Here is a 23177-nt window from a genome sequence, read left to right as displayed (position 1 = left end):
TTCTTGCCTCTTTGTGACCGAAAGGACTGCCTTTGGTAATACGGTGCTTTCTTAGGTTGTGAGGGAATATATGGCAAAAAATTTGACTTCCCAGCCGTAGCTGTGGAAACTAGGTCCGAGAGACCGTCCCCAAACAATTCCTCACCCTTATAAGGTAAAACCTCCATGTGCCGTTTTGAGTCGGCATCACCTGTCCATTGCCGAGTCCACAGGACCCTTCTGGCCGAAATCGACATTGCATTTATTCTAGAGCCCAGTAGGGTAATATCTCTCTGGGCATCTCTCATATACAGGACAGCGTCTTTAATATGCCCCAGGGTCAGTAATATAATATCCTTGTCCAAGGTATCAAGTTCCTCAGATAATGTATCTGTCCATGCTGCAACAGCACTACACTACACATCCAGGCCGACGCAATTGCCGGCCTTAGCAGAGTACCTGAATGTGTATAAATGGACTTCAGAATACCTTCCTGCTTTCTATCTGCAGGCTCCTTTAGGGTGGCCGTATCCTGTGACGGCAGGGCTACCTTCTTAGATAAGCGTGTCAAAGCTTTGTCTACCCTAGGGGAGGATTCCCAGCGTAACCTGTCCGTTGGCGGGAAAGGATACGCCATAAACAACCATTTGGAAATCTGCACTTTCCTATCTGGAGATTCCCAAGCTTTTTCACATAACTCATTTAACTCATGTGAAGGGGGAAAGGTCACCTCATGCCTTTTTTCCCCAAACATATAAACCCTCTTGTCAGAGACTGGGTTTTCCTCTGAGATGTGTAATACATCCTTCATTGCTATAATCATGTAGCGGATGGCTTTAGCCATTTTAGGCTGCAACTTTGCATCATCGCCATCGACACTGGAGTCAGAATCCGTGTCGATATCTGTGTCAACTATTTGGGATAGTGGATGCTTCTGAGACCCTGACGGCCTCTGCGTTGTAGGGTCAGGCATGGGTTGAGACCCTGACTGTCCCAAGGCTTCAGCTTTATCCAACCTTTTATGCAAGGAATTAACATTATCATTTAAAACCTTCCACATATCCATCCAATCGGGTGTCGCGCCGTCGGCGGCGACACCACATTCATCTGCACCTGCTCTGCTTCCACATAGCCTTCCTCGTCAAACATGTCGACACAAGCGTACCGACACACCACACACACATGGGATGCTCTATTTGAGGACAGAACCCCTGCAAGGCCCTTTGGAGAGACAGAGAGAGTATGCCAGCACACACCCCAGCGCTATATGACCCAGGAATTACACAGTAACTTAGTGTTTACCCAGTAGCTGCTGTATACACTGATTTTGCGCTAAATTTATGTGCCCCCCCCTCTCTTTTTACCCTCTTTCTACCGTGATTCTGCAGGGGAGAGCCTGGGGAGCTTCCTCTCAGCGAAACTGTGGAGAGAAAATGGCGCTGGTGGGTGCTGAGGAAGAAGCCCCGCCCCCTCAGCGGCGGGCTTCTGTCCCGCGATTTTGTGTAAAATAATGACGGGGGCTCATGCATATATACAGTGCCCAACTGTATATATACTGGAGGAGGGGCATAGAGGGAGGAGCCAGGTCACACCCTTTGAAAGTCTTAAAGTGCGGATCCGGTCTATACCCCATGGTTCTTGAAGTGACCCCAGCATCTTCTAGGACGTATGAGAAATACACAGATAGTGGTGAGATTCACACCAGCTCACACATAACAACAGAAAATCAAGCAACCAGCTTGAAACAAGTCAGCAACGGCTGAACAACAGTACTTAACCAAGTAACAATTCAGTACTGAACCAAGTAACCAACTGCAGGAAAACTAAGCGCTGGGCGGGCACCCAGCATCCTCTACGGACTACGAGAAAAGGATTTACTGGTAGGTAATTAAAATCCTATTTTCTCTTACGTCCTAGAGGATGCTGGGGTATACATTAGTACCATGGGGATGTACCAAAGCTCCCAGTACGGGAGGGAGAGCGCGGAGGCTCCTGCAGAACTGATTGACCAAACTTTAGGTCCTCAGAAGCCAAAGTATCGAACTTGTAGAACTTAGCAAACGTGTTCGATCCTGACCAAGTAGCTGCTTGGCAAAGCTGTAAAGCCGAGACACCCCGAGCAGCCGCCCAGGAAGAACCCACTTTACGAGTAGAGTGGGCCTTAATGGATTTCGGACACGGCAATCCTGCCATAATATAAGCATGGTGGATAGTAAACCTGATCCAGCGAGAAATCGTCTGCTTAGAAGCAGGCCACTCAACCTTGTTGGAATCATAAAGGACAAACAGAGCGTCCGACTTTCTGTGACGAGAAGTTCTCTTCACATAAATCTTCAAAGCCTGTACAACATCCAAAGACTTTGAGGTAATTGATAGTGATGAGCGGATTCGGTTTTACTCGGTTCTCAAAACCGAATCTTATTGGCTATCCAAAACACGTGACATCAGTGAGCCAATAAGATTCGGTTTTGAGAACCGAGTAAAACCGAATCCGCTCATCACTAGTAATTGAGGGGTCAGTAGCCACTGGCACCACAATAGGTTGGTTGATATGAAAAGCCGACACAACCTTCGGAAGAAATTGCTGACGCGTCCTGAGCTCAACTCTATCTTCATGGAAAATCAAGTAGGCGCTCTTGTAGGACAATGCCCCCAATTCTGATACGCATCTAGCAGATGCCAATGCCAACAGTATGACAGTCTTCCAAGTAAGAAACTTGACCTCAACCTCCTGTAAAGGCTCGAACCAATCCGATTGCTGGAACTGCAGTACCGCGTTAAGATCCCAAGGTGCCGTAGGAGGCACAAAGGGAGGTTGGATGTGCAGAACCCCTTTCAAGAAAGTCTGAACCTCAGGGTGGGCAGCCAATTGTTTCTGTGAGAAAACGGACAAGGCCGAAATCTGGACTTTTATGGAGCCCAGGAGCAGGCCCACATCTACCCCTGCTTGCAGGAAGAGGAGAAACCGTTCAAGTTGAAACTCCACCGTAGGAAAATTCTTGGATTCACACCAAGACACGTACTTTTTCCAAATCCGATGGTAATGTTTTAACGTTATTCCTTTCCTAGCCTGTATCAGGGTAGGAATAACTTTGTTCGGAATGTCCTTCCGAGCTAAAATCTGGCGTCAGAGAAAATAAGATTTTACTTACCGATAAATCTATTTCTCGTAGTCCGTAGTGGATGCTGGGGACTCCGTCAGGACCATGGGGATATAGCGGCTCCGCAGGAGACAGTGCACAATAATAAAAGCTTTAGGATCAGGTGGTGTGCACTGGCTCCTCCCCCTATGACCCTCCTCCAAGCCTCAGTTAGGATACTGTGCCCGGACGAGCGTGCATAATAAGGAAGGATATTGAATCCCGGGTAAGACTCATACCAGCCACACCAATCACACCGTACAACCTGTGATCTGAACCCAGTTAACAGTATGATAACAACGAAGGAGCCTCTGAAAAGATGGCTCACAACAAGAATAACCCGATTTTTGTAACAATAACTATGTACAAGTATTGCAGACAATCCGCACTTGGGATGGGCGCCCAGCATCCACTACGGACTACGAGAAATAGATTTATCGGTAAGTAAAATCTTATTTTCTCTGACGTCCTAGTGGATGCTGGGGACTCCGTCAGGACCATGGGGATTATACCAAAGCTCCCAAACGGGCGGGAGAGTGCGGATGACCCTGCAGCACCGAATGAGAGAACTCCATGTCCTCCTCAGCCAGGGTATCAAATTTGTAGAATTTAGCAAACGTGTTTTCCCCTGACCAAGTAACTGCTCGGCAAAGTTGTAAAGCCGAGACCCCTCGGGCAGTCGCCCAAGATGAGCCCCCTTCCTTTTGGAATGGGCTTTTACCGATTTTGGCTGTGGCAGGCCTGCCACAGAATGTGTAAACTGAATTGTATTACAAATCCAGCGAGCAATCGTCTGCTTAGAAGCAGGAGCACCCATCTTGTTGGGTGCATACAGGCTAAACAGCGAGTCAGATTTTCTGACTCCAGCCTTCCTGGAAACATATTTTTCAGGGCCCTGACAACGTCAAGTAACTTGGAGTCCTCCAAGTCCCTAGTACCCGCAGGTACCACAATAGGTTGGTTCATGTGAAAAACAGAAAACACCTTAAGGAGAAATTGAGGACGAGTCCTCAATTCTGCCCTGTCAGAATGAAAAATTAAGTAAGGGCTTTATATATGATAAAGCCGCCAATTCTGACACACGCCTGGCTGAAGCCAGGGCTAATAGCATCGTCACCTTCCATGTGAGATATTTTAAGTCCACAGTGGTGAGTGGTTCAAACCAATGTGACTTTAGGAAACTCAAAACAACATTGAGATCCCAAGGTGCCACTGGGGCACAAAAGGAGGCTGTATATGCAGTACCCCTTTTACAAACATCTGAACGTCAGGCACTAAAGCCAGTTCTTTCTGGAAGAAATTCGACAGGGCCGAAATTTGAACCTTAATGGACCCTAATTTTAGGCCCATAGACAGTCCTGTTTTCAGGAAATGTAGGAAACGACCCAGTTGGAATTCCTCTGTAGGGGCCTTCTTGGCCTCACACCACGCAACATATCTTCGCCAAATGCGGTGAAAATGTTTTGCGGTTACATCCTTCCTGTCTTCGACCAGGGTAGGGATGACTTCATCTGGAATGCCCTTTCAGGATCCGGCGTTCAACCGCCATGCCGTCAAACGCGGCCGCGGTAAGTCTTGGAACAGACAAGGCCCCTGCTGGAGCAGGTCCTTTCTTAAAGGTAGAGGCCACGGGTCTTCCGTGAACATCTCTTGAAGTTTCGGGTACCAAGTCCTCCTTGGCCAATCCGGAACCACGAGTATCATTCTTACTCATCTCCCTCTTATGATTCTCAGTACTTTTTGTATGAGAGGCATAGGATCCCTCCCATACACATACTCTGACTGGTACATCCACAGTGTTACCAGAGCGTCCACCGCTATTGCCTGAGGGTCCCTTGACCTGGCGCAATATCTAGTTTTTTGTTCAGGCGGGACGCCATCATGTCCACCTTTGGTTTTTCACAACGGTTTACAATCATGTGGAAGACTTCCCGATGAAGTCCCCACTCTCCCGGGTGGAGGTCATGCCTGCTGAGGAAGTCTGCTTCCCAGTTTTCCACTCCCGGAATGAACACTGCTGAGAGTGTTATCACATGATTTTTCGCCCAGCGAAGAATCCTTGCAGTTTCTGCCATTTCCCTCCTGCTTCTTGTGCCGCCCTGTCTGTTTACGTGGGCGACTGCCGTGATGTTGTCCCACTGGATCAATACCGGCTGACCTTGAAGCAGAGGTCTTGCTAAGCTTAGAGCATTGTAAATTGCCCTTAGCTCCAGTATATTTATGTGGAGAGAAGTCTCCAGACTCGATCACACTCTCTGGAAATTTTTTCCTTGTGTGACTGCTCCCCAGCCACTCAGGCTGGCATCCGTGGTCACCAGGACCCAGTCCTGAATGCCGAATCTGCGGCCCTTTCATAGATGAGCACTCTGCAGCCACCGCAGAAGAAACACCCTTGTCCTTGGAGACAGGGTTATCCGCTGATGCATCTGAAGATGCGATCCGGACCATTTTTCCAGCAGATCCCACGTAAAGGTTCTTGCGTGAAATCTACCGAATGGGATCGCTTTGTAAGAAACCACCATTTTTCACAGGATCCTTGTGCAATGATGCACTGATACTTTTCCTGGTTTTAGGAGGTTCCTGACTAGCTCGGATAACTCCCTAGCTTTTTTCTCCGGGAGAAAACATCCTTTTCTGGACTGTGTCCAGAATCATCCCTAGGAACAGTAGACGTGTCGTCGGAAAAAACTGCGATTTTGGAATATTTAGAATCCACTCGTGCTGTCGTAGAACTACTTAAGATAGTGCTACTCCGACCTCCAACTGTTCTCTGGACCTTGCCCTTATCAGGAAAGCGTCCATATTTCTTTTAAGAAGAATCATCATTTCGGCCATTACCTTGGTAAAGACCCGGGGTGCCGTGGACAATCCAAACGGCAGCGTCTGAACTGATAGTGACAGTTCTGTACCACGAACCTGAGGTACCCTTGGTGAGAAGGGCAAATTTGGACATGTAGGTAAGCGTCCCTGATATCCAGTGACACCATATCGTCCCCTTCTTCCTGGTTCGCTATCACTGCTCTGAGTGACTCCATCTTGATTTGAACGCTTGTATGTAAGTGTTCAAATATTTCAGATCTCACCTAGCCGTCTGGCTTCAGTACCACAATATAGTGTGGAATAATACCCCTTCCCTTGTTGTAGAAGGAGTACTTTGATTATCACCTGCTGGGAATACAGCCTGTGAATTGTTCCCAATACTGCCTCCCTGTCGGAGGGAGACGTTGGTAAAGCAGACTTCAGGAACTTGTGAGGGGGAGACGTCTCGAATTTCCAATGTACACCTGGGATACTACGTGTAGGATCCAGGAGTCCACTTGTGAGTGAGCCCACTGCGTGCTGAAACTCTTGAGATGACCCCCTACCGCACCTGAGTCCGCTTGTACGGCCCCAGCGTCATGCTACGGACTTGGCAGAAGCTGTGGAGGGCTTCTGTTCCTGGGAATGGGCTGCCTGCTGCAGTCTTCTTCCCTTTCCTCTACCCCTGGGCAGATATGACTGGCCCTTTTGCCCGCCTGCCCTTATGGGGACGAAAGGACTGAGACTGAAAAGACTGTGTCCTTTTCTGCTGAGATGTGACTTGGGGTAACAAAAGGTGGATTTTTCAGCTGTTGCCATGGCCACCAGGTCCGATGGACCGCCCCTTTATACGGCAATACTTCCATGTGCCGTCTGGAATCTGCATCACCTGACCACTGTCGTCTGGCAGATATGGACACCACATTTACTCTTGATGCCAGAATGCAAATATCCCTCTGCGCATCTCGCATATATAGAAATGCATCCTTAAAATGCTCTATAGTCAATAAAATCTTGTCCCTGTCAAGGGTATCAATATTTTCAGTCAGGAAATCCGACCAAGCCCCCCCAGCACTGCACATCCAGGCTGAGGCGATTGCTGGTCGTAGTATAACACCAGTATATGTGTATATACTTTTAGGATATTTTTCAGCCTCCTATCAGCTGGCTCCTTGAGGGCGGCCGTATCTGGAGACGGTAACGCCACTTGTTTTTATAAGCGTGTGAGCGCCTTATTCACCCTAAGGTGTGTTTCCCAACTCGCCCTAACTTCTGGCGGGAAAGGGTATACCGCCAATAATTTTCTATCGGAGGAAACCCACGTATCATCACACACTTCATTTAATTTATCTGATTCAGGAAAAACTACAAGTAGTTTATTCACACCCTACATAATACCCTTATTTGTGGTACTTGTAGTATCAGAAATATGTAACACCTCCTTCATTGCCCTTAACATGAAACGTGTGGCCCTAAAGGAAAATACGTTTGTTTCTTCACCGTCGACACTGGAGTCAGTGTCCGTGTCTGTGTCGACCGACTGAGGTAAATGGGCGTTTTTACAAGCCCCTGACGGTGTCTGAGACGCCTGGACAGGTACTAATTTGTTTGCCGGCCGTCTCATGTCGTCAACCGACCTTGCAGCATGTTGACATTATCACGTAATTCCTAAATAAGCCATCCATTCCAGTGTCGACTCCCTAGAGAGTGACATCACCAATACAGGCAATTTGCTCCGCCTCCTCACCAACATCGTCCTCCTACATGTCGACACACACGTACCGACACACAGCACACACACAGGGAATGCTCTGACAGAGGACAGGACCCCACTAGCCCTTTGGGGAGACAGAGGGAGAGTTTGCCAGCACACACCAAAAACGCTATAATTATACAGGGACAACCCCTTATACAAGTGTTTTCCCTTATAGCATTTTTATATATGTAATCATATCGCCAAATAAGTGCCCCCCCTCTCTGTTTTAACCCTGTTTCTGTAGTGCAGTGCAGGGGAGAGCCTGGGAGCCTTCCTCACCGCAGAGCTGAGCAGGAAAATGGCGCCGTGTGCCGAGGAGAATAGGCCCCGCCCCCTTTTCGGCGGGCTCTTCTCCCGGAGTTTGTGAGATCTGGCAGGGGTTAAATACATCCATATAGCCTCAAGGGCTATATGTGATGTATTTTAGCCATAAAAAGGTATTATACATTGCTGCCCAGGGCGCCCCCCCCAGCGCCCTGCACCCTCAGTGACAGTTGGTGACTGTTGGTAAAGTGTGCTGACAACAATGGCGCACAGCTGCAGTGCTGTGCGCTACCTTATGAAGACTGAAAGTCTTCTGCCGCCTGTTTCTGGACTTCTGGACCTCTTCAACTTCGGCATCTGCAAGGGGGGTCGGCGGCACGGCTCCGGGACGAACCCCAGGGTGAGACCTGTGTTCCGACTCCCTCTGGAGCTAATGGTGTCCAGTAGCCTAAGAAGCAAATCCATCCTGCACGCAGGTGAGTTTTCTTCTCTCCCCTAAGTCCCTCGTAGCAGTGAGCCTGTTGCCAGCAGGACTCACTGAAAATAAAAAACCTAACTTAAACTTTTATTCTAAGCAGCTCAGGAGAGCCACCTAGATTGCACCCTTCTCGTCGGGCACAAAAATCTAACTGAGGCTTGGAGGAGGGTCATAGGGGGAGGAGCCAGTGCACACCACCTGATCCTAAAGCTTTTATTATTGTGCCCTGTCTCCTGCGGAGCCGCTATATCCCCATGGTCCTGACGGAGTCCCCAGCATCCACTAGGACGTCAGAGAAAGGGGGAATTCAATTAGCCACGATAATATACTGAGGGCAAATTGAAGCAGCAGGGTTAATCAGCTCCAAAGGCAGCCCGCCAGCTGCAGTTAATGGGGATGTTTCACGCTAAATAGCCTGTTTTCGGGTGCCATGACCATGTTAACACAGGTCTGGGAACTTTTCCCGGTTTCTATGGGTTAACGTGTGTTAACAGTGTAACTTACCAGGCAAGAAAAAGGGGCTGTAATTGAATAGCCCCGGGCGTTAAAGGCCGAGGGTACCACCCTTTTGCACCCGCGGTAAATTATCTCGGGGCTAACTGAATTCTCCACAACAAATGAAGCTAAGTAACAACAAAGTTTCTGAATTTTTTTCCGGATGTGTCTGGAGTCTCACCGGGAGAAAGTCTGGGTAGACGATGGGCCCAACCGGTCTGGTTTGCCATCACTGGGATTCACCAATTCCTCATGCGCCTCTCTGTGGTCCACCTCAGAGTCAGCCATCTATGAGGAACTGAGACAAGGATAGAAAATAATGTGTAAATAAGCAGTGTGAATGTGCACATATCTGCATCCATGTGTATGAAATTCATCAGCCACATGTACAGATACAGGCTGGATGCCTCTATCAAAATTGTGCAATATATTTCAAAGCAATTAAGTTATTTTGGTGTACACACAGCATGTAGCAGAGGTCAGTATTGTAAATAAGATTTTACTTACCGATAAATCTATTTCTCATAGTCCGTAGTGGATGCTGGGGACTCCGTCAGGACCATGGGGATATAGCGGCTCCGCAGGAGACAGGGCACAAAAAGTAAGCTTTTAGGATCACATGGTGTGTACTGGCTCCTCCCCCTATGACCCTCCTCCAAGCCTCAGTTAGGTACTGTGCCCGGACGAGCGAACACAATAAGGAAGGATTTATGAATCCCGGGTAAGACTCATACCAGCCACACCAATCACACCGTACAACTTGTGATTTGAACCCAGTTAACAGTATGATAACAACGAAGGAGCCTCTGAAAAGATGGCCCACAACAATAATAACCCGATTTTTGTAACAATAATTATGTACAAGTAATGCAGACAATCCGCACTTGGGATGGGCGCCCAGCATCCACTACGGACTATGAGAAATAGATTTATCGGTAAGTAAAATCTTATTTTCTCTAACGTCCTAGTGGATGCTGGGGACTCCGTCAGGACCATGGGGATTATACCAAAGCTCCCAAACGGGCGGGAGAGTGCGGATGACTCTGCAGCACCGAATGAGAGAACTCCAGGTCCTCCTCAGCCAGGGTATCAAATTTGTAGAATTTTACAAACGTGTTCCCCCCTGACCACGTAGCTGCTCGGCAAAGTTGTAAAGCCGAGACCCCTCGGGCAGCCGCCCAAGATGAGCCCACCTTCCTTGTGGAATGGGCATTTACAGATTTTGGCTGTGGCAGGCCTGCCACAGAATGTGCAAGCTGAATTGTACTACAAATCCAACGAGCAATAGTCTGCTTAGAAGCAGGAGCACCCAGCTTTTTGGGTGCATACAATATAAACAGCAAGTCAGACTTTCTGACTCCAGCCGTCCTGGAATTATATATATATATATATTTTCAGGGCCCTGACAACGTCTAGCAACTTGGAGTCCTCCAAGTCCCTAGTAGCCGCAGGCACCACAATAGGTTGTTTCAGGTGAAACGCTGACACCACCTTAGGAAGAAACTGGGGACGAGTCCGCAGTTCTGCCCTTTCCGAATGGAAAATCAAATATGGGCTTTTGTAAGACAAAGCCGCCAATTCTAACACTCGCCTGGCCGAGGCCAGGGCCAACAGCATGGTCACTTTCCATGTGAGATATTTCAAATCCACAGATTTGAGCGGTTCAAACCAATATGATTTGAGGAATCCCAACACTACGTTGAGATCCAACGGTGCCACTGGAGGCACAAAAGGGGCTGTATATGCAATACTCCCTTGACAAATGTCTGGACTTCAGGAACTGAAGCCAATTCTTTCTGGAAGAAAATCTACAGGGCCGAAACTTGAACCTTAATGGACCCCAATTTGAGGCTCATAGACACTCCTGTTTGCAGGAAGTGCAGAAATCGACCTAGTTGAAATTTCTTCGTGGGGCCTTCCTGGCGTCACCCACGCAACATATTTTCACCACATGTGGTGATAACGTTGTGCGGTCACCTCCTTCCTGGCTTTGACCAGGGTAGGTATGACCTCTTCCGGAATGCCTTTTCCCTTAGGATCCGGCGTTCAACCGCCATGCCGTCAAACGCAGCCGCGGTAAGTCTTGGAACAGACATGGTACTTGCTGAAGCAAGTCCCTTCTTAGCTCCCGAGGCCATTAGTCCTCTGTGAGCATCTCTTGAAATTCCGGGTACCAAGTCCCTCTTGGCCAATCCGGAGCCACGAGTATAGTTCTTACTCCTCTACGTCTTATAATTCTCAATACCTTGGTTATGAGAAGCAGAGGAGGGAACACATACACCGACTGTTACACCCGCGGTGTTACCAGGACATCCACAGCTATCGCCTGAAGGTCTCGTGACCTGGCGCAATACCTGTCCCGTTTTTTGTTCGGGCGGGATGCCATCATGTCCACCTTTGGTCTTTCCCAACGGTTCACAATCATGCGGAAAACTTCCCGATGAAGTTCCCACTCTCCCGGGTGGAGGTCGTGCCTGCTGAGGAAGTCTGCTTCCCAGTCGTCCACTCCCGGAATGAACACTGCTGACAGTGCTATCACATGATTTTCCGCCTAGCGAAAAATCCTTGCAGTTTTGCCACTGCCCTCCTGCTTCTTGTGCCGCCCTTTCTGTTTACGTGGGCGACTGCCGTGATGTTATCCCACTGGATCAATACCGGCTGACCTTGAAGCAGAGGTCTTGCTAAGTTTAGAGCATTATAAATTTGCTCTTAGCTCCAGTATATTTATGTGGAGAGAATTCTCCAGACTTGATCACACTCCCTGGAAATTTTTTCCCTGTGTGACTGCTCTCCAGCCTCTCAGGCTGGCCTCCGTGGTCACCAGCACCCAATCCTGAATGCCGAATCTGCGGCCCTCTAGAAGATGAGCACTCTGTAATCACCACAGGAGAGACACCCTTGTCCTTGGATATAGGGTTATCCGCTGATGCATCTGAAGATGCGATCCGGACCATTTGTCCAGCAGATCCCACTGAAGAGTTCTTGCGTGAAATCTGCCGAATGGAATCGCTTCGTAATAAGCCACCATTTTTACCAGGACTCTTGTGCAATGATGCACTGACACTTTTCCTGGTTTTAGGAGGATCCCGATTAGCTCGGATAACTCCCTGGCTTTCTCCTCTGGGAGAAACACCTTTTTCTGGACTGTGTCCAGAATCATCCCTAGGACCAGCAGACGTGTCGTCGGAACAACTGCGGTTTTGGAATATTTAGAATCCACCCGTGTTGTCGTAGAACTACTTGAGATAGTGCTACTCCGACCTCCAACTGTTCTCTGGACCTTGTTCTTATCAGGAAGTCGTCCATTTTCTTTGAAGACGAATCCTCATTTCGGTCATTACCTTGGTAAGGACCCGGGGTGCCTTGGACAATCCAACGGCATCGTCTGAAACTGATAGTGACAGTTCTGTACCACGAACCTGAGGTACCCTCGGTGAGAAAGGCAAATTTTTGGGACATGGAGGTAAGCATCCCTGATGTCCCGGGACACCATATAGTCCCCTTCTTCCCGGTTCGCTATCACTGCTCTGAGTGACTCCATCTGGATTTGAACTTTTGTAAGTGTTCAAATATTTCAGATTTAGAATAGGTCTCACCTAGCCTTCTGGCTTCAGTACCACCATATAGTGTGGAATAATACCCCTTTCCTTGTTGTAGGAGGGGTACTTTGATTATCACCTGCTGGGAATACAGCTTGTGAATTGTTTTCAATACTGCCTCCCTGTCGGAGGGAGACATTGGTACAGCAGACTACAGGAACCTGCGAGGGGGAAACGTCTCGACATTCCAATCTGTACCCCTTGGATACTAATTGTAGGATCCAGGGGTCCTGTACGGTCCCAGCGTCATGCTGAGAACTTGGTAGAAGCGTTGGAGGGCTTCTGTTCCTGGGAATGGGCTGCCTGCTGCAGTCTTCTTCCCTTTCCTCTATCCCTGGGCAGATATGACTCTTATAGGGACGAAAGGACTGAGGCTGAAAAGACGGTGTCTTTTTCTGCAGAGATGTGACTTAGGGTAAAAAACGGTGGATTTTCCAGCAGTTGCCGTGACCACCAGGTCCCATGGACCGACCCCAAATAACTCCTCCCCTTTATACGGCAATACATCTTTGTGCCGTTTGGAATCTGCATCACCTGACCACTGTCGTGTCCATAAACATCTTCTTGCAGATATGGACATCGCATTTACTCTTGATGCCAGAGTGCAAATATCCCTCTGCGCATCTCGCATATATAGAAATGCATCCTTTAAATGCTCTATAGTCAATAAAATACTGTCCCTGTCAAGGGTATCAATATTTTTAGTCAGGGAATCCGACCAAGCCACCTCAGCTCTGCACATCCAGGCTGAGGCGATCGCTGGTCGCAGTATAACACCAGCATGTGTGTGTATACTTTTTAGGATATTTTCCAGCCTCCTATCAGCTGGCTCCTTAAGTACGGCCCTATCTGTAGATGGTACCGCCACTTGTTCTGATAAGCATGTGAGCGCCTTATCCACCCTAAGGGGTGTTTCCCAACGCGCCCTAACTTCTGGCGGGAAAAGGTATACCGCCAATAATTTTCTATCGGGGGAAACCCACGCATCATCACACACTTCATTTAATTTATCTGATTCAGGAAAAACTACAGGTAGTTTTTTCACATCCCACATAATACCCTTTTTTGTGGTACTTGTAGAATCAGAAATATGTAACACCTCCTTCATTGCCCTTAACGTGTGGCCCTAAAGGAAAATACGTTTGTTTCTTCACCGTCGACACTGAAATCAGTGTCCGTGTCTGGGTCTGTGTCGACCGACTGAGGTAAATGGGCGTTTTACAGCCCCTGACAGTGTTTGAGACGCCTGGGCAGGTACTAATTTGTTCGCCGGCCGTCTCATGTCGTCAACCGGCTTGCAGCGTGTTGACATTATCACGTAATTCCATAAATAAGCCATCCATTCCGGTGTCGACTCCCTAGAGAGTGACATCACCATTACAGGCAATTTGCTCCGCCTCCTCACCAACATTTTCCTCATACATGTCGACACACACGTACCGACATACAGCACACACATAGGGAATGCTCTGATAAAGGACAGGACCCACTAGCCCTTTGGGGAGACAGAGGGAGAGTTTGCCAGCACACACCAAAACGCTATAATTATATAGGGACAACCTTTATATAAGTGTTCCTCCCTTATAGCATTTAATATATATTCATATCGCCAAATCAGTGCCCCCCCTCTCTGTTTTAACCCTGTTTCTGTAGTGCAGTGCAGGGGAGAGCATGGGAGCCTTCCCACCAGCATTTCTGTGAGGGAAAATGGCGCTGTGTGCTGAGGAGAATAGGCCCCGCCCCCTTTTCTGCGGGCTTCTTCTCCGGAGTTTGTGATATCTGGCAGGGGTTAAATACATCCATATAGCCTCAAGGGCTATATGTGATGTATTTTTCGCCATACAGGTATTATACATTGCTGCCCAGGGCGCCCCCCCCCCGCGCCCTGCACCCTCCGTGACCGCTGTGTGAAGTGTGCTGACAACAATGGCGCACAGCTGCAGTGCTGTGCGCTACCTGATGAAGACTGAAAGTCTTCTGCCGCCTGGTTCCGGACCTCTTCAATCTTCAGCATCTGCAAGGGGGGTCGGCGGCGCGGCTCCGGGACGAACCCCAGGGCGAGACCTGTGTTCCGACTCCCTCTGGAGCTAATGGTGTCCAGTAGCCTAAGAAGCTGCATCCTGCACGCAGGTGAGTTCACTTCTCTCCCCTAAGTCCCTCGATGCAGTGAGCCTGTTGCCAGCAGGACTCACTGAAAATAAAGAACCTAAAAACTTTTTCTAAGCAACTCTTTAAGAGAGCCACCTAGATTGCACCCTGCTCGGACGGGCACAAAAACCTAACTGAGGCTTGGAGGAGGGTCATAGGGGGAGGAGCCAGTACACACCATGTGATCCTAAAAGCTTACTTTTTGTGCCCGGTCTCCTGCGGAGCCGCTAATCCCCATGGTCCTGACGGAGTCCCCAGCATCCACTAGGACGTTAGAGAAATTATTTTTGAAATACACACCTCTGCATGGTGTATTTATTACTGGTGATACTAATAATGATTTATTTTTTATCCCAGGCTCATAGCTCTGTAATTGCACCTTATACCCCTCATTCACCATGCTACCTCACCAACGCAAGTCACAACTGTGACACAATACAAAAACGTGTCTGCTACATGGTAGACACTACGCACAAACACATCAGTAAGCCAGCAAGTGCTCGAGTGAGCTGTGGACATTCATTGCATACTCGTTATTAAGAGAATAAGGAGAAACACGCGAGGTGCGAGGTACAAGACGCTTCTCTTCAGAAGCAGCGCAGCAGAAAACGTCGAGAAGTTGTGAGGCGGGCGTAGCCAGCAGATGCCGTGCGCGCATTGGCTGTGAGGATGGAGGGGCGTGGCGGCATGATGAATACTCAGCGTCAGCGACGACAGTCCTTGAGCGGGAAAAATAGAGTGCAGTGCGCGCTGCGCACTTGACGCTTCACGTATCAAAGTGGAAGGGCAACATGATTATATAAATTAAAGTTGATATTATAATTATAGACGTGCAGTGGACTAGTCTACTCTACTCTTGTCACGGCTATCTGCCATTGTAGTATGATATCTTATTTAGCTTACAGGTTAAAGTCAAAACCATACCTCGCAACATGACCCTCTCCAGGAGGGACAGAATGCCCTGCTTCTGGACTTCCCTCTTAATGTATGATTGCCATCACCTGTGCTGTAACACCTTTCTTATCCATTCACCTGTTCAAAACAGGTGCCGGCAATCACACATTAAGAGAAAAGTCCAGAATCAGAGCATTGTGTCCCTCCTGGAGAGGGTCGTGTTGGGAGGCATGGTCAAAACACAGGCGTACTCTACTCATCAAAATAGCTAGCATGTACTATCAAACTCTAAAAGCAGCAACATAGGCTAGTGTTAGGGGATTATTATTAAGGAGGCAACTATAAATAAAACATAATAATGTTTCTCTATCGTCCTAGTGGATGCTGGGGTTCCTGAAAGGACCATGGGGAATAGCGGCTCCGCAGGAGACAGGGCACAAAAAGTAAAGCTTTAGGATCAGGTGGTGTGCACTGGCTCCTCCCCCTATGACCCTCCTCCAAGCCTCAGTTAGATTTTTGTGCCCGGCCGAGAAGGGTGCAATCTAGGTGGCTCTCCTGAGCTGCTTAGAATAAAAGTTTAGTTAGGTTTTTTTATTTTCAGTGAGTCCTGCTGGCAACAGGCTCACTGCATCGTGGGACTAAGGGGAGAAGAAACGGACTCACCTGAGTGCAGAGTGGATCGGGTTTCTTAGGCTACTGGACGCTAGCTCCAGAGGGACGATCACAGGTTCAGCCTGGATGGGTCACCGGAGCCGCGCCGCCGTCCCCATTACAGAGCCAGAAGAGACGAAGAGGTCCGGTGAAATCGGCGGCAGAAGACATCCTGTCTTCAGACTAAGGTAGCGCACAGCACCGCAGCTGTGCGCCATTGCTCTCAGCACACTTCACACTCCGGTCACTGAGGGTGCAGGGCGCTGGGGGGGGAGCGCCCTGAGACGCAATATAACGGAATACCTTAGGTGGCAAAACAGAATACATCACATATAGCTCCTGGGCTATATGGATGTATTTTAATCCCCTGCCATTTTACACAGAAAAGCGGGAGATAAGGACGTCGTGAAGGGGCGGAGCCTATCTCCTCAGCACACAAGCGCCATTTTCCCTCACAGCTCCGCTGGAAGGACGGCTCCCTGACTCTCCCCTGCAGTCCTGCTTCAGAATCAGGGTAAAAAAGAGAAGGGGGGGCATTTTTGGCAGCAAATAACGATAATAACAGCAGCTATAAGGGAATAACACTTATATAAGGTTATCCCTGTATATATATATATAGCGCTGGGTGTGTGCTGGCAGACTCTCCCTCTGTCTCTCCAAAGGGCTAAGTGGGGTCCTGTCCTCTATCAGAGCATTCCCGGTGTGTGTGCTGTGTGTCGGTACGCGTGTGTCGACATGTATGAGGAGGAAAATTATGTGGAGGCGGAGCAGTTGCCTGTGTTGGTGATGTCACCCCCTAGGGAGTCGACACCTGACTGGATGATTGTATTTAAACAATTAAGTGATAATGTCAGCAATTTGCAGAAAACTGTTGACGACATGAGACAGCCGGCAAATCAATTAGTGCCTGTCCAGGCGTCTCAGACACCGTCAGGTGCGCTAAAACGCCCGTTACCTCAGTGGGTCGACACAGACCCTGACACAGATACTGAGTCTAGTGTCGACGGTGACGAGACAAACATAATGTCCAGTAGGGCCACACGTTACATGATCACGGCAATGAAAGAGGCATTGAACCTTTCTGACACTACAAGTACCACAAAGAAGGGTATTATGTGGGGAGAGAAAAAACTACCAATATTTTTTCCTGAGTCAGAGGAAATAAATGAGGTGTGTGAAAAAGCGTGGGTTTCCCCCGATAAAAAACAGCTAATTTCTAAAAAATTATTAGCATTATATCCTTTCCCGCCAGAGGTTAGGGCGCGTTGGGAAACACCCCCTAGGGTAGATAAGGCGCTCACACGTTTATCAAAACAAGTAGCGTTACCGTCTCCTGATACGGCTACCCTCAAAGAACCAGCTGATAGAAGGCTGGAAAATATCCTAAAAAGTATATACACACATACTGGTGTTATACTGCGACCAGCAATCGCCTCAGCCTGGATGTGCAGTGCTGGAGTCGCATGGTCGGATTCCCTGACCGAGAATATTGATACCCTGGATAGGGACAATATTTTGTTAACTCTTGAACATTTAAAGGATGCACTACTATATATGCGTGATGCACAGAGGGATATTTGCACCCTGGCATCAAGAATAAGTGCTATGTCCATCTCTGCCAGAAGAGCGTTATGGACGCGACAGTGGTCAGGGGATGCGGATTCCAAACGGCACATGGAAGTATTGCCGTATAAAGGGGAGGAGTTATTTGGGGCTGGTCTATCGGACCTGGTGACCACGGCAACGGCTGGAAAATCCACCTTTTTACCCCAGGTCACTCCACATCAGCAGAAAAAGACACCGTCTTTTCAAACTCAGTCCTTTCGTTCCCATAAGTACAAGCGAGCAAAAGGCCACTCTTTTCTGCCCCGGGGCAGAGGAAGAGGAAAAAGACTGCACCATGCAGCCGCTTCACAGGAGCAGAAGCCCTCCCCTGCTTCTGCCAAGTCTTCAGCATGACGCTGGGGCTTTACAAGCAGACTCAGATATGGTGGGGGCCCGTCTCAAGAATTTCAACGCGCAGTGGGCTCACTCGCAAGTGGATCCCTGGATTCTACAGGTAGTATCGCAGGGGTACAAACTGGAATTCGAGGCGTTTCCCCCTCGTCGTTTCCTGAAGTCTGCTTTACCAAAGTCTCCCTCCGACAGGGAGGCAGTTTTGGCAGCCATTCACAAGCTGTATTCCCAGCAGGTGATAATCAAGGTACCCCTCCTGCAACAAGGAAAGGGGTATTATTCCACGCTGTTTGTGGTACCGAAGCCGGACGGCTCGGTGAGACCAATTTTAAATCTGAAATCCTTGAACACTTACATAAAAAGGTTCAAATTCAAGATGGAGTCACTCAGAGCAGTGATAGCAAACCTGGAAGAAGGGGACTATATGGTGTCTCTGGACATCAAGGATGCTTATCTCCACGTCCCGATATACCCTTCTCACCAAGGGTACCTCAGGTTTGTAGTACAAAACTGTCATTATCAGTTTCAGACGCTGCCGTTTGGATTGTCCACGGCACCTCGGGTCTTTACCAAGGTAATGGCCGAAATGATGATTCTTCTAAGAAGAAAAGACATTTTAATTATCCCTTACTTGGACGATCTCCTGATAAGGGCAAGATCCAGGGAACAGTTAGAAGTCGGAGTAGCACTATCTCAGGTAGTGTTACGTCAGCACGGGTGGATTCTAAATATTCCAAAATCGCAGCTGATTCCAACGACACGTCTACTGTTCCTAGGAATGATTCTGGACATAGTCCAGAAGAAGGTGTTTTCTCCCGGAGGAGAAGGCCAGGGAGTTATCCGAGCTAGTCAGGAACCTCCTAAAACCAGGACAGGTCTCAGTGCATCAGTGAACGAGGGTCCTGGGGAAAATGGTGGCTTCTTACGAAGCGATTCCATTCGGAAGATTCCATGCAAGAACATTTCAGTGGGATCTACTGGACAAATGGTCCGGATCGCATCTGCAGATGCATCAGCGGATAACCCTGTCGCCAAGGACAAGGGTGTCTCTCCTGTGGTGGCTGCAGAGTGCTCATCTACTAGAGGGCCGCAGATTTGGCATTCAGGATTGGATCCTGGTAACCACGGATGCCAGCCTGAGAGGCTGGGGAGCAGTCACACAGGGAAGGAATTTCCAGGGCCTGTGGTCAAGCCTGGAAACGTCTCTTCATATAAACATTCTGGAACTAAGGGCCATTTACAATGCCCTAAGTCAAGCAAAACCTCTGCTTCAGGGTCAGGCGGTGTTGATCCAATCGGACAACATCACGTCAGTCACCCACGTAAACAGACAGGGCGGCACGAGAAGCAGGAGGGCAATGGCAGAAGCTGCAAGGATTCTTCGCTGGGCGGAAAATCATGTGATAGCACTGTCAGCAGTATTCATTCCGGGAGTGGACAACTGGGAAGCAGACTTCCTCAGCAGACACGACCTTCACCCGGGAGAGTGGGGACTTCACCCAGAAGTCTTCCACCTGATTGTAAACCGTTGGGAAAAACCAAAGGTGGACATGATGGCGTCCCGCCTCAACAAAAAACTGGACAGATATTGCGCCAGGTCAAGGGACCCTCAGGCAATAGCAGTGGACGGTCTGGTAACGCCGTGGGTGTACCAGTCAGTGTATGTGTTCCCTCCTCTGCCTCTCATACCAAAAGTACTGAGAACCATAAGAAGGAGAGGAGTAAGAACTATACTCGTGGTTCCGGATTGGCCAAGACGGACTTGGTACCCGGAACTTCAAGAGATGCTCACGGACGAACCGTGGCCTCTACCTCTAAGAAAGGACCTGCTACTGCAGGAGCCTTGTCTGTTCCAAGACTTACCGCGGCTGCGTTTGACGGCATGGCAGTTGAACGCCGGATCCTGAGGGAAAAAGGCATTCCAGAAGAAGTCATCCCTACTCTGGTCAAAGCCAGGAAGGACGTAACCGCAAAACATTATCACCGCATTTGGCGTAAATATGTTGCGTGGTGTGAGGCCAAGAAGGCCCCTACAAAGGAATTTCAACTGGGTCGTTTCCTTCATTTCCTGCAAACAGGACTGTCTATGGGCCTAAAATTAGGGTCCATTAAGGTTCAAATTTCGGCCCTGTCGATTTTCTTCCAGAAAGAACTGGCTTCAGTACCTGAAGTTCAGACATTTGTAAAAGGGGTCCTGCACATACAGCCTCCTTTTGTGCCTCCAGTGGCACCTTGGGATCTCAATGTGGTGTTGAGTTTTCTAAAGTCACATTGGTTTGAACCACTTTCCACTGTGGACTTAAAATATCTCACATGGAAGGTGTCGATGCTGTTAGCCTTGGCTTCAGCCAGGCGTGTGTCAGAATTGGCGCCTTTATCATATAAAAGCCCTTACTTAATTTTTCATTCTGACAGGGCGGAATTGAGGACTCGTCCTCAATTTCTACCTAAGGTGGTTTCTGCATTTCACATGAACCAACCTATTGTGGTACCTGCGGCTACCAGGGACTTAGAGGACTCTAAGTTGCTTGACGTTGTCAGGGCCTTGAAAATATATGTTTCCAGGACGGCTGGAGTCAGAAAATCTGACTCGCTGTTTATCCTGTATGCACCCAACAAGCTGGGTGCTCCTGCTTCTAAGCAGACGATTGCTCGTTGGATTTGTAGTACAATTCAGCTTGCACATTCTGTGGCAGGATTGCCACAGCCAAAATCAGTAAAAGCCCATTCCACAAGGAAAGTGGGCTCATCTTGGGCGGCTGCCCGAGGGGTCTCGGCTTTACAACTTTGCCGAGCAGCTACTTGGTCAGGGGCAAACACGTTTGCTAAATTCTACAAATTTGATACCCTGGCTGAGGAGGACCTGGAGTTCTCTCATTCGGTGCTGCAGAGTCATCCGCACTCTCCCGCCCGTTTGGGAGCTTTGGTATAATCCCCATGGTCCTTTCAGGAACCCCAGCATCCACTAGGACGATAGAGAAAATAAGAATTTACTTACCGATAATTCTATTTCTCGGAGTCCGTAGTGGATGCTGGGCGCCCATCCCAAGTGCGGATTATCTGCAATACTTGTACATAGTTACAAAAATCGGGTTATTATTGTTGTGAGCCATCTTTTCAGAGGCTCCGCTGTTATCATACTGTTAACTGGGTTCAGATCACAGGTTGTACAGTGTGATTGGTGTGGCTGGTATGAGTCTTACCCGGGATTCAAAATCCTTCCTTATTGTGTACGCTCGTCCGGGCACAGTATCCTAACTGAGGCTTGGAGGAGGGTCATAGGGGGAGGAGCCAGTGCACACCACCTGATCCTAAAGCTTTACTTTTTGTGCCCTGTCTCCTGCGGAGCCGCTATTCCCCATGGTCCTTTCAGGAACCCCAGCATCCACTACGGACTCCGAGAAATAGAATTATCGGTAAGTAAATTCTTATTTTTTCCCCCTTATCTGTTACAAAATTTCTAGTTCCTAATGGTTATTTGCTCATGTTGCGGATTTGTAATGCCCTTTACCTCCCAACTGTCCCTAACTTGGCGGGACCATGACGTCACAATTCATGGGCCCATAAGAGCAGTGGTGCCGAGAGAGGGGGGGAGAGGGTACAAATTACCGGGGCCCAAGTCTGATGGAGGGCCCAGTGAGGGTCCAGTAGGGGCCCAGGCCACCTCCCCCTTACCTAGCAGCAGAAGCTGCAGCACTTTTTCTCAGCCCATCACATGCCGCTGTGTACTGGGCTGCAACGTGGCCATGGAGGGGCTTAAAATACTATTTTCTCTGACGTCCTAAGTGGATGCTGGGGACTCCGTCAGGACCATGGGGATTAGCGGCTCCGCAGGAGACAGGGCACAAAAATAAAAGCTTTAGGACTAGGTGGTGTGCACTGGCTCCTCCCCCTATGACCCTCCTCCAAGCCTCAGTTAGGTTTTTGTGCCCGGCCGAGAAGGGTGCAATCTAGGTAGCTCTCCTGAGCTGCTTGGAATAAAAGTATAGACTTAGGTTTTTTTATTTTCAGTGAGTCCTGCTGGCAACAGGCTCACTGCATCGAGGGACTAAGGGGAGAAGAAGCGAACTCACCTGCGTGCAGAGTGGATTGGGCTTCTTGGCTACTGGACGCTAGCTCCAGAGGGACGATCACAGGCCCAGCCATGGATGGGTCCCGGAGCCGCGCCGCCGGCCCCCTTACAGATGCTGAAGACAGAAAAGGTCCAGAAATCGGCGGCAGAAGACGTCCATGTCTTCATAAAGGTAGCGCACAGCACTGCAGCTGTGCGCCATTGCTCTCAGCACACTTCACACCGCGGTCACTGAGGGTGCAGGGCGCTGGGGGGGGGCGCCCTGAGACGCAATGAAAACAATATATATGACTAAAAATACATCACATATAGCTCCTGGGCTATATGGATGTATTTAACTCCTGTCATTTTACCTCAGAAAAAGCGGGAGAGAGGCCGCCGAGAAGGGGGCGGAGCCTATCTCCTCAGCACACAAGCGCCATTTTTCCACACAGCTCCGCTGGTAGGAAGGCTCCCAGACTCTCCCCTGTACTCCTGCACTACAGAAACAGGGTAAAAAAGAGAGAGGGGGCACTTATTTGGCTAGATATAGATGTATTGCAGCTATAAGGGATAGACACTTATTTATAAGGTTGTCCCTATACATATATAGCGCTTTGGTGTGTGCTGGCAAACTCTCCCTCTGTCTCCCCAAAGGGCTAGTGGGGTCCTGTCCTCTATCAGAGCATTCCCTGTGTGTGTGCTGTGTGTCGGTACGCGTGTGTCGACATGTATGAGGAGGAAAATGGTGTGGAGGCGGAGCAATTGCCTGTATTAGTGATGTCACCCCCTAGGGAGTCGACACCTGACTGGATGGTCTTATTTAAGGAATTACGTGATAGTGTCAGCACTTTACAGAAAACTGTTGACGACATGAGACAGCCGGCAAATCAGTTAGTGCCTGTCCAGGCGTCTCAGACACCGTCGGGGGCTCTAAAGCGCCCATTACCTCAGTCGGTCGACACAG

At 48.9% G+C, this 23177-nt stretch overlaps 1 protein-coding gene across 1 annotated transcript in view; it reads right to left on the bottom strand.

The window, feature by feature from the left end:
- The window catches only part of SYCE2 (synaptonemal complex central element protein 2), an 88006-nt gene extending 72699 nt beyond the window's left edge, over positions 1–15307 (bottom strand). The window contains exons 1-2 of the mRNA XM_063931268.1: positions 15189–15307; positions 9093–9209 (exon numbers count right to left, since the gene is read on the bottom strand). Coding sequence (XP_063787338.1) covers positions 9093–9199 — 107 coding nt within the window. The 5' untranslated portion in view covers positions 9200–9209; positions 15189–15307. The remainder of the gene's footprint in view (positions 1–9092; positions 9210–15188) is intronic.
- Positions 15308–23177: the final 7870 nt, after the last annotated feature.

Source organism: Pseudophryne corroboree, chromosome 6 (assembly GCF_028390025.1).
Source record: "Pseudophryne corroboree isolate aPseCor3 chromosome 6, aPseCor3.hap2, whole genome shotgun sequence".
Classification (NCBI taxonomy): Eukaryota; Metazoa; Chordata; class Amphibia; order Anura; family Myobatrachidae; genus Pseudophryne; species Pseudophryne corroboree.
This window is presented reverse-complemented; position numbering and strand designations above follow the sequence as displayed.